Here is a 15818-nt window from a genome sequence, read left to right on the forward strand (position 1 = left end):
TTGTCATCAACACGAAATCAATCGCCTTTGTTTGCCCTCGATTTCTCGAGTGTTGCGGTACGGACACCGCATTCCTAGTTGAGTACCCAAAAATTTCAATTTCCCCCCCCCCCCCTCCCGAAAACCCAAAAACCAATGGCTCATTCCGGGGTCTCCAATCTTGTCAACTGTGATATATGCACGCTTTCATTAAGGGGGTCTGTACTTTGTATGTGGAAAAGGGAGGTCCATAGGGTGAAAGAGAGAGAGAGAGAGAGATAGCATTGCACTTAGCACTCACACACACACACAAACGACAGCTAATCACTAGACCTGTGTGTGTGCGTGGGGGCATAAATAATGCGAGTGTAGTAGTTCATTAGGGTATATGGATATGGGGTTTTTCGGGGGTTTACCCCAAAAAAGCGATAAAAGCCAAGAAGTGTGCTCTATGTGAGAGTGGGTTTAAGTGTAAGAGTGTGTGTTTTACAGCTATGTATCACTAATTGCACAAGACATACGCAGACATTAACATATACAAGCACAAATGGGATAAATCACAAGCACTCACACACACAATGATGCATACATTCGGGCGTCACAAGGTGGTTTTAGCGGCACTTTGGGTGGTTGAGTGGTTGGGTGGTTGGGTGGCTGGGTGGTTGGGCGTGCCCGTGCGACTCATTAAGTGCTTTGATTTGTCGGTGGAGATTACAAAATGAAACATGGATCCAACTTGATTGCAAGCTCATGACCAAGAAATCAATGATACACATTTAAATGTCAAACTCAAAATCAAAGCACCCTAAAACAAAATGCCAAGGCACACAATCAATCAATACGATTGGATAATATTAATTAATAAATCATTACGTTAATGGTTGACATTCAACTTGGGAAACAAGACACCAATTAAGGTTAAGTAGATGGAAATATTCTTCCAATTAAGGTTGCTATACCGATTATATTTCCATTTTCATTAAACTAAGAATTATACAAAATTATAAAATCTCATTAGCATTTTCTAGTTAAGCTTTAAGATAACTTTGCTATTATTTTCTTTACAGTAATTGAAAAACAAAAACCCAAACAGTGATATTGAATTGCGTGTAGATCAAGAATATATATATTTTAATGATGATATTTGACAACCAAAAGCGACCAAAAATGTCAATATGAAAGACAAATACTCGCAGCCAAATTACAGGCAAAAATACCAAGGATAAACAATGGTTACAGGCAACAAATTTGGGACAGCAATTAACAAACACGGAATCGAAACGCAATGGGTGATGGGCTACAAAATGTGAAAAATAAAACTCAACAGTGAGTTTTTAATTTCAATATACAAAAATGTATATTTTGTTGGGTTTTTCGAGTGCGTCAAAGGTATTTGTAGCTGTACGTGTGGGTGGTTCGGTGTTTTTTGTTGTTTAATATACGGTTTTATACGGTTTTACAGTGGTGCAGTGGATGGTTTGTTATTTGATTGACTGTCGAAAGCTGTTGTTGTTGCAGTTGCAATATTTGCTGCTGATTTGGTTCTTGATAATATTTTTTTAATTTTTTTTTTTTTTTTAGCTTTTTGGGATATTTTTACCTTTGGCAATTTTTGTGGCACCAACGGCTTTGGTGGTGACAATGGTTGTTGTTGAATTTTAATTGTTGTTGTTGGAGCGTTTGCTGTTGTTGTCTTAGTGTGGTTGTTGTTGTTGTTAATATGGGTTGTTGTAGCTGTTGTTGCTAATGTTGTTGTTGTTGTTGTTGTCTGGTTGGCCTGTGACATTTTTCGTTGTGATTGATTTGCATACAAATAATTTAGTTTCGTTGCACATGCAAATGAAATTTAGTTGTTTTTTTGTTTTGGAATTTAACCTATGAGTTAACACTAATCGAGGATGCAAGCACTCACACACTCAATCTTGCCACACTCACACATGCAATACTCTCTTACACACACACTTCTTTTCAAAAAAAAAAAAGCAAAGAGCTTTGGAAAAATGTCTAAAATTCTTAAAAATGTGCCCACTCCTAGACACCTTTTGGTAGATATTTTATATCATCATGTTTTAAAACCCTGAATAATAAATAGATATGAATAAAGATATACCAACTCACCTTTATGGAAGGCGGTCCACTGGAATGTGAGTCATTATCGGCCAAAACGGATGGATTGTTCTCATCGACAACAATTATTTCATAGTCACTATCCTGAATTTGGCGACCACCTGAAAATACACAAAAAAAAAAGGCAAGAAAAGAAAAAAGAGCAAAGGGATTAACAAATTGATTAATCATTATTTTAATCATTATATATCATTGCTTTTGCAGTTACGATACGATACAATAGAAATCTGTAGAATTTACTTTACGAAGCTGTAGACGAACTCAAGAAATAAAATCATAAAAGATGACAAGATAAACAAACGCAAAATGTAAAACCAACTTAAACTCACACACGCAAAAAGGTGTTTTTAAGAGGGTTAAGCATTTGGGGTGCCGAGAAAATGTGGATTTAGATTGATAAAGAAAATCGCTGTAAATGGTGAAATCTTTAAAAATCTGTCTGTTCGCAAATTTCGCAAATTTTTCGGTGCCTGTGCAGCGAAGAGCTCGTAATTTGTAAGATTTTGCTGGACTTGGCTTTCTCTGGCTTTTATCTGCAAATTAACCTTGTTCAACTGTTGGCCATGTCCTGATCTGGCTTAATTGAAATTTATGATTGTCCCGGCGACACGTGCTCTCTGTCTCTGTCTACAACCACTAGCCCCTTCTCTTTCTCTCTCTCTCTCTCTTCTCTGCTGGTTGTGTGCTGTTAAGTATGCTACACTTTTGTGCACACCCTTATTTCATTTTCGTTTTTTTTTTTTGGTTGGGTTTAATTTTGCAATTATTTTCATGCACTGCCACGCCCCTTACTCCCACTTGGCAACACACACACACACACACACACATAGGAGATGGCCACAAATTACTTTTGTACAAAAGTCGGAGCGTGTTATCGACTCCAACAGTTGTACAAACTGTTTTTCCACCTTTTTTCCTTTTATTTTATTTTTTGTATTTTTCCCCTTGTCCTTTCATAAATTATCCCAAAGTTTTTCCCAGTCTGTTATGTTTTCGTTTCATTTTTTCGGTCAGACTAATTTACATTTTTGTCGCTGCCATTAATTTCGTAATGGAAATGTTGTTGTCGTTGTTGTTGCAGCAGCACACTGCTGTGTGAAAAGTATCTATGGTCAGGGAATTTCCTTTTGAGCATAGCTTTAAAGGTAAATTAATGCGGAATAAAATAGCTGACTATGGGAGTTTCTTTAAATATATAATTAGGGTAATATTATGGGCTGTTTATTTAAATTTTTATTTTTAAAGCCAATCAGCTAATGTGTTTTCCTGTGAATTTTGAACATTTTTTATTTTTTAATTTCCCTCTATGCACAGGGTATTATAGCGTTTAGATAACAAAATATAAATAAAATCAGCCAGCATCCCATTTTTCGGGCTTTCCCTGTTTTCTTTCCTTTGGCCTTTTTCCTGACCATGTCCAATGGCAATTTTTACAATTTTTAAAATGCAGGCGTGCCGAATGCCGTTTTATGGCCTGTCTGCGAAATGTTTTATGCGCACTCACACTTGCCCAAGCAAACACACACACACACACACACACATACACAGAAAAAGGGAGCCATGTGTATGAATGGCAAATTGTATAATTTTCGTGTAATTCATTTTCATAAAATGTAAAATTAACGAATTATGTCTCTTTGCCGTTGGGGAAAGTGGGAGGTTTTTGGGGCCTAGTGCTCAACATTTTCCAGCTTTCACACTGCCTAAGTATGTGTGTGTGTGTGTGCCTGCCTGTAAGTGTATTGCAAATGAAGATAAATGAAATGGATTTTTGCTGACAGCACAAAAATGACGGGCAAAAAATAAACAAAATGGCAATGTATATATATGTAGCTAAAGTAAAAGCGTAGGATGGTGAAAGTCCAGGAGCCTCCGAAACGTGTCAAAAATTTTCTAGCTGTCACTGTGTGCATGTGCGAGTTTTACAAAGATAGATTGCAGTTTTTAAAAGCATATTTGGATACCCTTGTCTAGCCTAGAATTTTCCTGCTGGCCATTACACTTTGCCACATTTTTGACTTTATCCGAACACACACATTGGAGTTTAGATACCAGAAACCCAATTAAAAACCTCCCTCAATCAGGTAATCAAATGATGGCCTCTTTCAATGCGATACATAGAATCAAAATGGATGAATGTTTCTGGTTTTCAGAAAAGAAGCTTGATTGGTTGTTAAATTTGCAAATTACAAATGAAAATGGATGGTGCAATGTGCAGCAGAAAATCAGAGAAGAAATAAACCAAAGAATGGGCGAAACTGCTGTGATTAAGCAGGATTTCAATAAAGAAACTATTAGTTAACGCTTTGAAAGACATGTAAGTTCAAAATGCAAAACAAAATATAAATAAAACTGGCGCCTAACAAAGCTAATTCTATAATTTTATAATTTTCTTTATCAGAATTCATATTATGAATTAGTTATTAGCGAAACCAATTAAAAACCATACAAATAAGGAAACCATAATTGAAAATTCTTGTATTTCCTAAATAATGAGTGTGTCCTTGCAACAAATAACACAAACTCACACCCATAAGCAAACATCACACACAGTCGCACAACAACGAATAAAATTAGCAAAAAGAGTGGACTTGGTATATTTACATAAATCCATGTCTCAGTACGTTTCAGTGGGTTTTTGTGTGGGAAAGGTGTTTTTTTTCATATATGTACACATCTATATATCGTTTTATGCAGAGAGAAGGGCAGCTTTGTTTATAAACACACACAACTACGAATACGAAAATTCAAGGAAATGAAAGACAAGGGAATCGACAAGAAATTAAAATTTAATTCGAAAACAAATCAAATTGTAAATAAAACGCAAGGAAAGGCAAGAAAGTGAGCAACAGTCTAGCAGCTAAAGATATAGAGAGAGTTTAAGCCATGTTACACTTTTAGAAATTTAAGAAAATAAGTCATGAATTCATAAAAATACTTGTTTAAAATGGAAATTTCTCTTTTTCAAACATTTGTCAATAGTTTGCAAATGAAAAATAGGAAAGATTTAATTAAAAAGCTTTTATATGTATACTTTACTATTAATTTTTAATTTGGTTTTTCAGTGAAACATGGCTATTAAGCTAAGATTTACAAATATAGAGAACACAGATTACGGTATACAGATACACATAGATAGTTGGGCAGTAGTGCGAGGTTGTAAAACTATTGACTCTACGACAGTCGAACGAGCGATACCTGTTCCAGCGGATGCGTTGCGTCCATTGTAGCGGTAATTATTATTTATGGCGCTCGTCTTGTAGGCCACGCCTCCATCCAAGCCCCCTGCCACGCCCCCCATGACCATGCCAACACCGCCAACACCAGCAGCAGCATTTGCATTAACAACAGCACCCGTTGTTGCAACACCTGCGATACCCGAGATTCCTGAGATACCCGAGATGCCAGAGATTCCCTGGTTTCCCACTGGTGGCGGTGGTGGTGGCGATGATGATGATGATGCTGATGGAGTTGCTCCACCATTCCGCAAATTTCGCATATTGTTCATTAAACTGGAATTATTATTATTACCAGCCGTTGCATTTGAGCCATGACCATTCATCAGTCCCACTGCCGCCTGATAGTCGGAAATACCATTCTGCTGTTGTCCCGCTGTTGACTCTCCATTTCGCATATAACCACCGCCATGTGGATGTGCATGTGGATGATATCCCGCTGCGGATCCATTTTCCGTATAATGTTTGCCATTCAGCTGCTGATGCTGCTGGTGGCCATTGATCAAGCCATAGTGCGGCTGATGAGGATGGTAATGTTGCTGCTGCTGCTGTTGCTGTTGCTGTTGCTTGTGCAACTGGCGATGCGATTGCTGCTGACTTTGGGATGCCAAACTGGAGAGCGAGGAGCTCGATGCTGGCTGAGATGTGGCCGTGGAGCTGGCCGAAGAACTGGTCGAGTGTGTGGCCAAAGGAGTGGGCGAATGTTGCTGCTGTCCAGCTGCAACTTGCTGATGTTGCTGTTGCTGCTGCTGGTAGTAAGCAGCAGTCATGTGATGATGGCTGTGATTATGGGCAACCTGCTGTTGCTGCTGCTGCTGTTGCTGCTGTTGCTGTTGCTGATAGTAGTGTTGCTGCTGTTGCTGCTGGTGTTGCATGTTGCTGTTGTGATTCTGGTGCGATTCGGGCAGGAATTGCGGGTAAACATGATGTGACCATTGGGGAAACAAAGGACGCGCACTGGCGGCTTCTAAAGTTTGGTATTTGTTTGTTTTTTTTTTTTTATGGTATTTACACACATATATTTTTGGGGGCGGGTTGTGTGGCAAAGGCGAGGTATTCGTTGGCGAGGTATTTTCCGTTTTTATGCAATTTTTGTTTTGGTTTTTGTTTAGTTTATGATTGTTTTTTTTTTTTTTTAATATTTTTTTTTGTACAATAAATCCGAAAAAGCAGCGTGAAATGAAATCATCGGTAAACGGAACAAAGAAAAGGAAACATAAAACCGAATAGTATCTCCAACAATGGAACAGACATGAGATATTCTTGTGTTCTTAACAGCTAGTGATTATATATATGTATATATAATATAATATAATAGTAGTAAAAGGGGGCGGGAGGTGGATTGGTGTCGGGTGGGGGGTTTTCGGTTGGTGTGTATATATGGAATAATGATGTGGGAGAGAGGTGATTTATTTTTCATCAAAGGGAAAGACACACACACGCACATGGGAGGAGTTCTAGAGGGGATTCGAGGTGGGTCCAGCGGTCAAAGTGCGGTGGTTGGTGGGCTGGTTGGTCGTGGGCTTTAAGGTGGATCGAATAAAAACAAACTCTCTTCGAGTGGCAACTACCATTTAAAAAACACGTTTGTTCAGCTGTTCAAAAAACACAGAACACAAAACCAAAAGCGGAAACAAGCCGAAACCGAGATGAGAAATGAAACGAATCAATCGATAAAACAACAATAAATCCAATAAATATACATATATAGAACGGAAATATATATACACATATATATATATAGATATATATATATGTAGATAATAGAAAAGAAATCCATTTAACTAGCGGCCGAATCGAAAAAAGAGAGCCAAAAGGTAAAAACGATAAACGAGCGTGAAGTTTTTGGTGCAGCAAGAAAAGGGAAATCAAAATGGAAACGGAAACGAAACAAAAACGGAAATCGAAATCGAAACGAGAACGAAATGCAACCGAGGAACACAAGTGAAACGAAACGAAACGGAACAGAACACGAAATGACAATGAAACGGAAAGACTGCCGCCGGCAGAAGTTCGTTTCCCCGTCCCAGAAAAATGATCATCTCTAGTAATGGGTATAATAATATAATAATATCTATAGCATTTCCGGGAACTGATCCCGACCAAAGTCGGCAAGATCGGTGAATTAAATTGGTGGGTCTTTTTGCTTTTTGTTTCTTTTTTTTTTTGGGTTTCACTTACCGCCGCCTGCCGTGCGCTGTAGCACTGGCGATTGACGCTGGATCTGCGGCTCTGCCGGCGGCTCCAGAATATCACGGTACTTGGAGACCATCAGGACCGATATAAAGTAGACGATTGCCAGCGACAGGAACTGTGCCTGCTTCGTCTCCTCCTGGAATGGGTGAAAAAACCAGGGAAAAATACCAATTTTCATTATAATAATTTATAAAACTTATATGGTCATAAGTATAGTCTTAAAGTATGTATTACTATGCCATAAAAACACAGATTTTTAATTTTTAAAAATGGATAAAGGATTATATTTATCTATAATTAAATTTAAACAGAGTGGTGCTGGCTATATCTATATGCATTTCTCTAATCCCTTTTTATAATTTTTATATTAATTATTGAACTTAACATTTTATTATGTTTGTTATATTTATGCATATATTAAATAAATATCATTTGACTACAATTATGCTTTAACTGAATGTTAATTTCTATAAATTCTACATAAAAGTTACAATACCCAATACCCAAATTTATAAATCTACTTGTACACTCACCACATCGCGATAGATGACGGCACGCAGGCGATTGACGTCCATGTCCTGGAGCAGCTTCTCGGGATCCTTAACAGGTGATAATTGACCGGTGATTGACTCGACAATGTTCTGTTCGAAACGGGGAGGGGATTAAGAGGGGGAAACAAGGATTGTGGTTTCTGCGGGATGGGGAATATCTCACCTTGGGCGATGCCTGGGCACCGCGAATGAGGGCCTGCAGGTGCGCCGCACCCGGGACGTCTCTCGCCAAGGCACCAACATTATAGCGCGTTCGCTCCTTGCACTCCAGGCAATTCCTCACCGCACAGGTGCAGACCAGCCGGAGGCACTGGCGCAGGATGCCTCCACTGGACATGTTCTTCTCCGCCTCCAGCTCACCGAAGTTCAGGGACGTGGCAAAGATAAGGACATCCGCCATGTTGACCAGACGCTGCAGGAAGGACACGGCCACCTCCAAGGGCATGCCCTGCGTGGGCTCGAGGACATCCAATTCGGACTGTAAGGAAATCCAGGGATTATAAAGGTTTAGCTTATAAAGTACATTTAAATGTTGCTGTCTCCTAAATTGTGTGATTAAATTATTCTTCTCACTAATACATTTATTTACCCATTTAATATACATATATTCCTGAGGTCAAAATGGCTTTCAATAAAGGTGACCCAAACTCTCCAGCTCTGCAACCTAATTTCGAACTTAAAAGTTCTATACTTCCCAACATTAAATTTTTAATTCTTAAATTATAAATTACTTTACATTTTTTCTTCTTCACAGTTTGTTTAACCAATTTCATGCTAAATTTGTATACCCATTTAACAATAAATAAAAAGTACACTAAAAAAGGTGACCCAAAAACTACAACTCTACAACCTTTTACCGTATATTTAGTTTTACATCTCCCAAAAAGGGTATGTTTTAATTATTTTATACTTTACTTTATAATATTACTTTTCAAAGTTTGTAAATTTGTTAAACTATCTTCATGTTATTTCGAATGGTGACCCAAAACTGTTTTCCCCAGGACCCTATATCTTGATCAATCGGCTTCTAATTCTCTTCAATTTAAAAGTCAAAGTACTCACATTGGGTGACGTGGCGCTGGCCAATAGGGGCAGCAATCCTCCGCAGGCAATAATCAGGTTATCCGCCAGCTGCGAAATCAGATGCACCGTGTTCACCACAAAGATGGCATTTTCACTGGAGTTGACAAAGTCCAGGACGCTTTTGGTCGAATGACTGCGCCACACCTGAATGTCCGTTTCCAGCGAGAAGAGCACATCGCTGAGGAGTCGCTGATGGATGTAGGACCACTTGAATTCCGGTATCCGGAAGGGTGGACGTGTTGGTCCTGGACTGAACATGGGTCGTGTGGAACCCGATTTGGAGCGCTGTTGCTGTTGTTGTTGCTGCTGCTGCTGTTGTTGTTGCTGTTGCTTGGATTCCGGATTGCCGGGGCCATAATGATTGGCCTCAATTTGACTGTTGGGATTTTCGACACCCGATGCTGTCTGTTGATTAGAGTACTCCTCATCTTCAAGGGAGGCAATGCCTCCGGATGTTTGAGCTTCGTCCTCCTGAAGGACTTGCTGCACCTCTTCCACCAGTAGATTGGATCCAGCCTCATTTTTCGGCGTCGTCTGGGTGGTGGAGTCCACTTCAGTGGGCTTCACACGCACTGGCGTCACCGCCGATTCCTTGGCCAGAATCTTGGGTGATTCCTCCTCGGGGGCGGGTGAAGTCTGGGTGGTTTGCTCGGCGGCCACGGCCTTGACGGTTTCGTCGACCAGAGTGTCGAGCACCTGATTGACAATGGCCACCACATGCTCCTCTTGTTTTTGGGGCAGTTCCACGGGTACTTCCTGGGATTTGTGATCCTTGGGTTCCTCGGTTTTAAGTTCCTGAAGGTCTTGGGTTTTGAGATCTTCTTCTGGTTCTTTTGGGTCTTCTGGAAGAGCCTTGGCTTCCTGAACGTCGGTAGCCGCAGGCTCCTGATCCAGTTGCAGCAGATCCTCTACCTTTTCCTCCTGTTTCGCCGGAGTAGCCTCCTCATGAACCAAAACGAGAGCTGCTTCCACTACCTCATGGACAATTTCCTCGGCGGCAGCGGCTAGACTCTCGGGAGTTTCCACCTCGGAAAGCCCAGGCTCTGACTTGGGTTTTTCCCCCTTGGGTAGTTCATTGTTATTGGTCTCTGTTTTGTTTTCACTGGCCGTTTCCGCTTCCGTGGCATCGATCACCTTGTCGATGAGTTGCTCAACAATATCTCTGACGGCCAATGCCACCGGATCCTCAGCTTCTGCTTCCGTTTCCTTTGCCGGCTTGGTTTCGGTATCGGAAAGCTGGAGAAGATCAGCCTCTGGCGTTTCCACCACAATAATGGGCTCGGGACTAGCGCTGATTTCGGCCAGCTTCTCGTTGTTGTTCAGCTTGTTGGCTGCATCTTCAGTCTTTTGATTGGTTGCTACTACGGGGCTGGGGACTATGGGGCTTGGCTTGGCCGTTTCCGGTGTTTCCACTTCCGGTGTTGCGCCCTTTTCTGCTTCCGTTTCCGTTTCCCGTTCCTCCTTGGGCGCCAGTGGGCTGCTGCTCACGATCTCATTGGCATTGACCTCCATTTCCGTATCCGTTTCCGCTCCCACCGTCGTCGTAGGCTCTGTGGGCGTGGCACTCGGACTATTGTTATTATTGTTATTATTATTATTGTTGAGCAGATTCTTGCTGTTCAGCAGGCTAACATTGACATTATCCTGCCCCACGGACTGTTCCTTATCCTTATCGGCCTGGGATTTCTTTTCGTTGTTAAGGACACCCTGAACAACTTCGTTGACCGCCAGTTCGATCTCCTCGTCCTTGAGGACTGATGATGACTCCTGCAGCGCATCATCGACGACCATTTTGCAATCGTTAAGCGCCGCCTCAGAGGCCTGAAGAACTCGCGCCACATGCTGTTCCGCATTGAGCGAATCCTTGGCGGTGGCCAGCTCCAGTTCCTCGACATCCATGTCATCGCCCAGCTGTAGGGTTTCCCTGAGGGCGCCCAACGGAGATGCTTCCGGTTGCTTAGACTCGAGATCTTCAACAAGCTCCTGAATCTCAGGATCCTCCTCTTTGACCTCCTCCAGATTTCCATTGCATGTGGCATCCGTTTTGATCTGCTCGTTGTAGACATCGGAAATATTGGCTATCACGGATTTCGGTTCGGCCTCTTCGATGATGGGACCCTCTTGGATCTCCACCTCCTCGAGTTCCAGTTCCTCCACCTCCTCCTCGACCACCGGCGGCACATCCTCCAGCGAGGCAATGGAAACGGCACCCTTGACCGCTCCGACTGCTACTTGCTGATTTGGAGCCACTGCCGCTGCAGCGGATCCACCATTCTGCTGCTGATGCAGCTCCTCCCGCTCCCAACCACTGATCGTACTAATGGGCCTGGCCTGACGCAGGGCGGGATCTGTAATATTATCCGTTCGCTGGCGTTCGTAGTGCTCGTACATCTGGGCAAACTGGAGCTTAAACTCCTCGTACGACACCTTCGAGTGGACAATGGCGAGGGTATCCACCCAAACTCGCCAACCGCCATACTCATGCTTGATGGCATGATGAAGTAGCATGCGGAATAGGGAGTACACCATGTCGCTAATCTTCTGCTCTTCGCTGCTCTTCGGATGGATGTAGGCCATCGCAATGAGCCACTCCTGCCAGACGGACATCTGGAGCACGGTGCGTCGATTCTCCCGATTGCTGTTGCACAACAGGGTCATATCCTGCAGGAACAGCTTCTTCACGTCGATCAGGGACTCGGTCTGCTTGGACTGCCGAATCAGGGTGGCCACCACCTTGAGGATCACTGGATGGGCAGAGAAAATAATTGAATAAATGAGAGAAATAAAAAATTATAATGGAGAAAATTAAAAATAAATCCTTTCTCGAAGTATTTCAAATAAACGATCACTAAAACAAATTGTTATCATATTAATATAGGATATATGATATCATAATATCATATTATTATATAAATATCAAGATCAATTAAACATATTTTTAGATATATCTGAATGTGAATCAAGATAACAAATATTTCTAATATATTAGATAGAATTTTCCCTAAATTTGTTCATTATTTTCATAGAAATGTTATATATTTTTACAAAATTTATATTATAAATTCAAAAAGGTATTGATTTTTTTTAAGTATTCGGTAATATTATCATTTCTTAAAAAGATCCCTTCACTTACTTGGATTCTCCAGACGGTAGTGACTCTCCGGTTCCGGATGCCGTGTGTACAGGATCTGTTGCGAGATGTGCTCCGTCATAATCTCGTAGAGGACATTGTATGTGGGCAGCGAGAGAGACTCCTCATAGAGGAGCAATCGTTCCGCCAGCAGTGTGTACAGATTGTGTGGCGACATCACGTCGTACTTGCGTCTGAATGGGAGAAACCAAGAGAAAGTAAAGAGAGTTCGGGTTAGATTAATACAGAAACATAAAAGGATTTTCCCTGTGAAAATTGTGTTACTCAAAACTACTACTAATACTTACTTGTGGGTACTTCGCGAGAGGAAAAAGCCCAGCAATTTGAGGGCCTGCAGCCGAATCAACTGACTTTCGGCCGCCAACAACTTGAAGATGCTGCGCACACCGTGCTTCACATCGAAGGCAGGTACCATGGAGCTGGGATGCTCCGACATCAGCGAGATGAGCATCTGCAGCACGTCGTGCAGGTTCTCGTCCTGAAAGTCGAAAAAATAAATGGTGGAAAAACGTTTAAATGCATTTTTGTAGTATTTTTTCCTAGGGCAGCTAGACCCACCTCGTGCATGGTGGTCAGATAGTTAAGTATGCTCTGCAGCTCGTCCTCCTTCACGCCATTGCCGATCATGATAAGCTGCTTGAGGAACAGCAGGATGTAGGCCCGGATGGCCAGAATGTCTTTTTGAGCCGGACGAGGTCCATCTGTTGGCAAAAAGACAAAATCAAAAAATTTCCATGGTTGCATGGTTTTTAAAAATATTTTAAAAGATTTTACTTAAAAACATGTTTTGTTTATTTATAATTAATCAAATATCAATTATTAAATATTGAAAAGAAAAGATTTGATTTCAGTTCAATCACAAAAGATAATACATTATTCTTTAATTGTATATTTTTGTAAGATTACGTTTTTTCTAAATTTGTATATAACTATATGCTTATATGCTTTGCTATATATTTTCGAGTACTCTTGGTAAGAAAACCTCTTCAAGAATAAGAAAATGCCTTATATTTCTTTATTAAGTGTCAGAATAGCTTATCGAGTTTTTTAGCTTAAAAACTGAGCCCCTACCCAAAAAAAATTCGATATAAGTTTTAAGTGTCTGAATTCGGTTTGGAGTTTTGTTTGCTGGAATACTAAGCCTATACCAACAATTTTCCGAAATGCTGTTCTGAGATCGGCAAGTCTAGGGAATATCTGCTTCCCTATAGTTACTTACCCAGTCCCTTCGGAATGATGCCGCTCTTGGCCCGCGGATTGACCACCCAGTAGTAGTACTTCAGGGTGTGCACCGTCTGCAGGACCGTGCTGACCCTCCTCACATTGCTGTAGATCTGCGTGTCCGAGAGGAACTCGGTGGCCAAATAGGAGTACAGTCGCGCCTGGACATTCGCGGGTGTGTATATCCACAGGGCTGGATTGAACAGGACGTGGTCCAGCAGCTGCCACGTGAGAAACGAGAAACAGAACAACTGCGGGGAATTAGTCAAGTAACTTATGCTGTCCTCTCACAATTCGATTGGGTGACTTTGCCTCGTGGCAAAAGAAGAAAAGATTGTGGGGGGATTGGCTCGAAAAGAAAGGGTGTGTGTGTGTGTTTATAAATAGATTTTCAGATAGATATAGTATATAGATAGAGATATAGGAATAGGCAAAGAGATTTAGGCGTGTGGATATTTAAAAAGGAGGGCAAAGGAGTGCAGGTTTTTTAAATTATGAGATTGATTTCGGTATACATACGGTTAAACATGAGTTTCGGTTTTTATATTATTGTTGTCAAGGTTGTTGTAGTTGATGTTGATTTTTGTTTGGGTAGTAGTAGTAGTAGTAGTACATATTTTGGGGTAAAACAGGTAACACATGCAGCAAACAGCATAACGGCAATCAACGAACATAAAATCAAATTCCAACGGAACGGAATGGAACGGAACGAAATGAAACGAAACAAACAATTGCATTCCGGTATTCATGAGGTTAGCTTCAAAAGTTAGGGGTTAACACTTAACTAAACTAAATTAAACTAAAACTAAATCTAGGCTAGGCTAGGCTAATTAAGGTAAGGTTAAGTTAAGTTAGGGTTAAAATTATTTGAATAAATAACACAGTAGGGTTAATTAATGTATATAATTTATAACGGCGAAATGATTTCATGTTGTTCTTATGATATATAAACTAACCGAAACTATCTAAAAGGCTGACTTAGGTTTGGGGGACTATCTGCATCTCAATATTCGTATCATACCGACAGCTTTGTAACCTACATCCCCATTTTCACTTTTAAATCTCTTTTACCAAAATAGCAGTCAGTTTAAGCCATCAAGCGTAGCACTAGGAAGTGAAACTTCCAGTTGGTTTAATACCAGACCAGTAGAATATCGCCTGGAGAGTCACTTAATGGACGGCATTAAAGTGTGCAGAATATTTGAGTGTAATCCAGTTAAGGGCAATCCGGCGAGTGGGAATCGCTTCGCAATCCGCTTTAATTTCATTCATCAGCTTTTGGGCGGGCCCAAACAAAACTTGTTAAGCCATCGTCTCAACTTGTTGGATTGTCAAAACCAGTGTTCGCCAATGTTGTTGCCATGGCTCTCTGGCAACAATGCAACAAGGTTTTCACACCCCTCAAAGCCCCCCTGAAAATCCCTCAACAAAACCAAACCCCACTCGACTACTGCCAGAGAAGTTTCCCAATTAAAAAGCTGTGCACCGAATGTAAAATAAAAATGCAACCAGCACCCCTAAAGGTGCCACGAGAAATATTTTCAGTTTTTCAACTCTTCGTTTTTTTTTTCTTTTACTCGATCTTTTTTTCTTTTGCTACCAGAAATTTATTCAAGGGAGAATCGGATTGTGGGGAATGGTACGGTTCGGTATGGAATGGTATGGTATGGTATGTTATGGTATGGGATGTTATGGTATGGGATGTTATTGTATATATATAAAGGGATTGGATATATGCGAGGCGAGCAATTAGGAAGATGCGATGCGGTGCTGTGAACACAACTTTCGCTTCAATTATCCAAATGACACATTGAACAAATTGAGCGAAAAACGGAGTGTGTGGTGAAAAATGTGGTAAGGGTCCAGGGAAAGCAAAATCAAAATCAGAGGTTGACGATGGTGGTTTTCTTTTTTTTGAGGGGGAGGAACTTTGAGGTGGCGCTTAAGGTTCCCCACAAAGTTAATAAGATTATGCGGTTTGTCGTTGCGGTTCTGCGGTTATACAAAGCGTAACGGTACGAAATGGAATGAAGAGCGAATTGAGTTGGCTATATTATACGCAAATAGACATATGTAGTATACAAATCGATGAATATGGTCGGGTATGATGATGAGATGGAAGTTTACTTTAATATGTACAGTTGATGTTCAACAAATTACGCTAAACACAGACACAAAATGAAACGAAACGTTATGAACAGTGGAACGGAAACGGAAACACATATGTTACACATATATTGGATATAGTATTTGGAATATATGCAAGTACAGAGA

General features: G+C 40.9%; 1 protein-coding gene across 26 annotated transcripts in view; it reads right to left on the reverse strand.

Moving 5' to 3' along the window:
* The window catches only part of LOC119555898 (neurobeachin), a 193626-nt gene that overhangs the window by 9905 nt on the left and 167903 nt on the right, over positions 1-15818 (reverse strand). For 10 of the 26 annotated variants that reach the window (XM_037867573.1, XM_037867572.1, XM_037867578.1 and 7 more), the window contains 11 exons: positions 13543-13795; positions 12882-13024; positions 12611-12801; positions 12306-12511; positions 9152-11916; positions 8253-8567; positions 8072-8179; positions 7524-7674; positions 5305-6309; positions 2098-2207; positions 1580-1756 (listed from right to left, as the gene is read on the reverse strand). In XM_037867573.1, the coding sequence (XP_037723501.1) occupies positions 1580-1756; positions 2098-2207; positions 5305-6309; positions 7524-7674; positions 8072-8179; positions 8253-8567; positions 9152-11916; positions 12306-12511; positions 12611-12801; positions 12882-13024; positions 13543-13795 (5424 nt within the window). The remainder of the gene's footprint in view (positions 1-1579; positions 1757-2097; positions 2208-5304; positions 6310-7523; positions 7675-8071; positions 8180-8252; positions 8568-9151; positions 11917-12305; positions 12512-12610; positions 12802-12881; positions 13025-13542; positions 13796-15818) is intronic. The other 16 variants (XM_037867580.1, XM_037867582.1, XM_037867577.1 and 13 more) reach the window with 11 other exon arrangements.

The sequence above is a fragment of the Drosophila subpulchrella genome, chromosome X, assembly GCF_014743375.2.
Source record: "Drosophila subpulchrella strain 33 F10 #4 breed RU33 chromosome X, RU_Dsub_v1.1 Primary Assembly, whole genome shotgun sequence".
Taxonomy (NCBI): domain Eukaryota; kingdom Metazoa; phylum Arthropoda; class Insecta; order Diptera; family Drosophilidae; genus Drosophila; species Drosophila subpulchrella.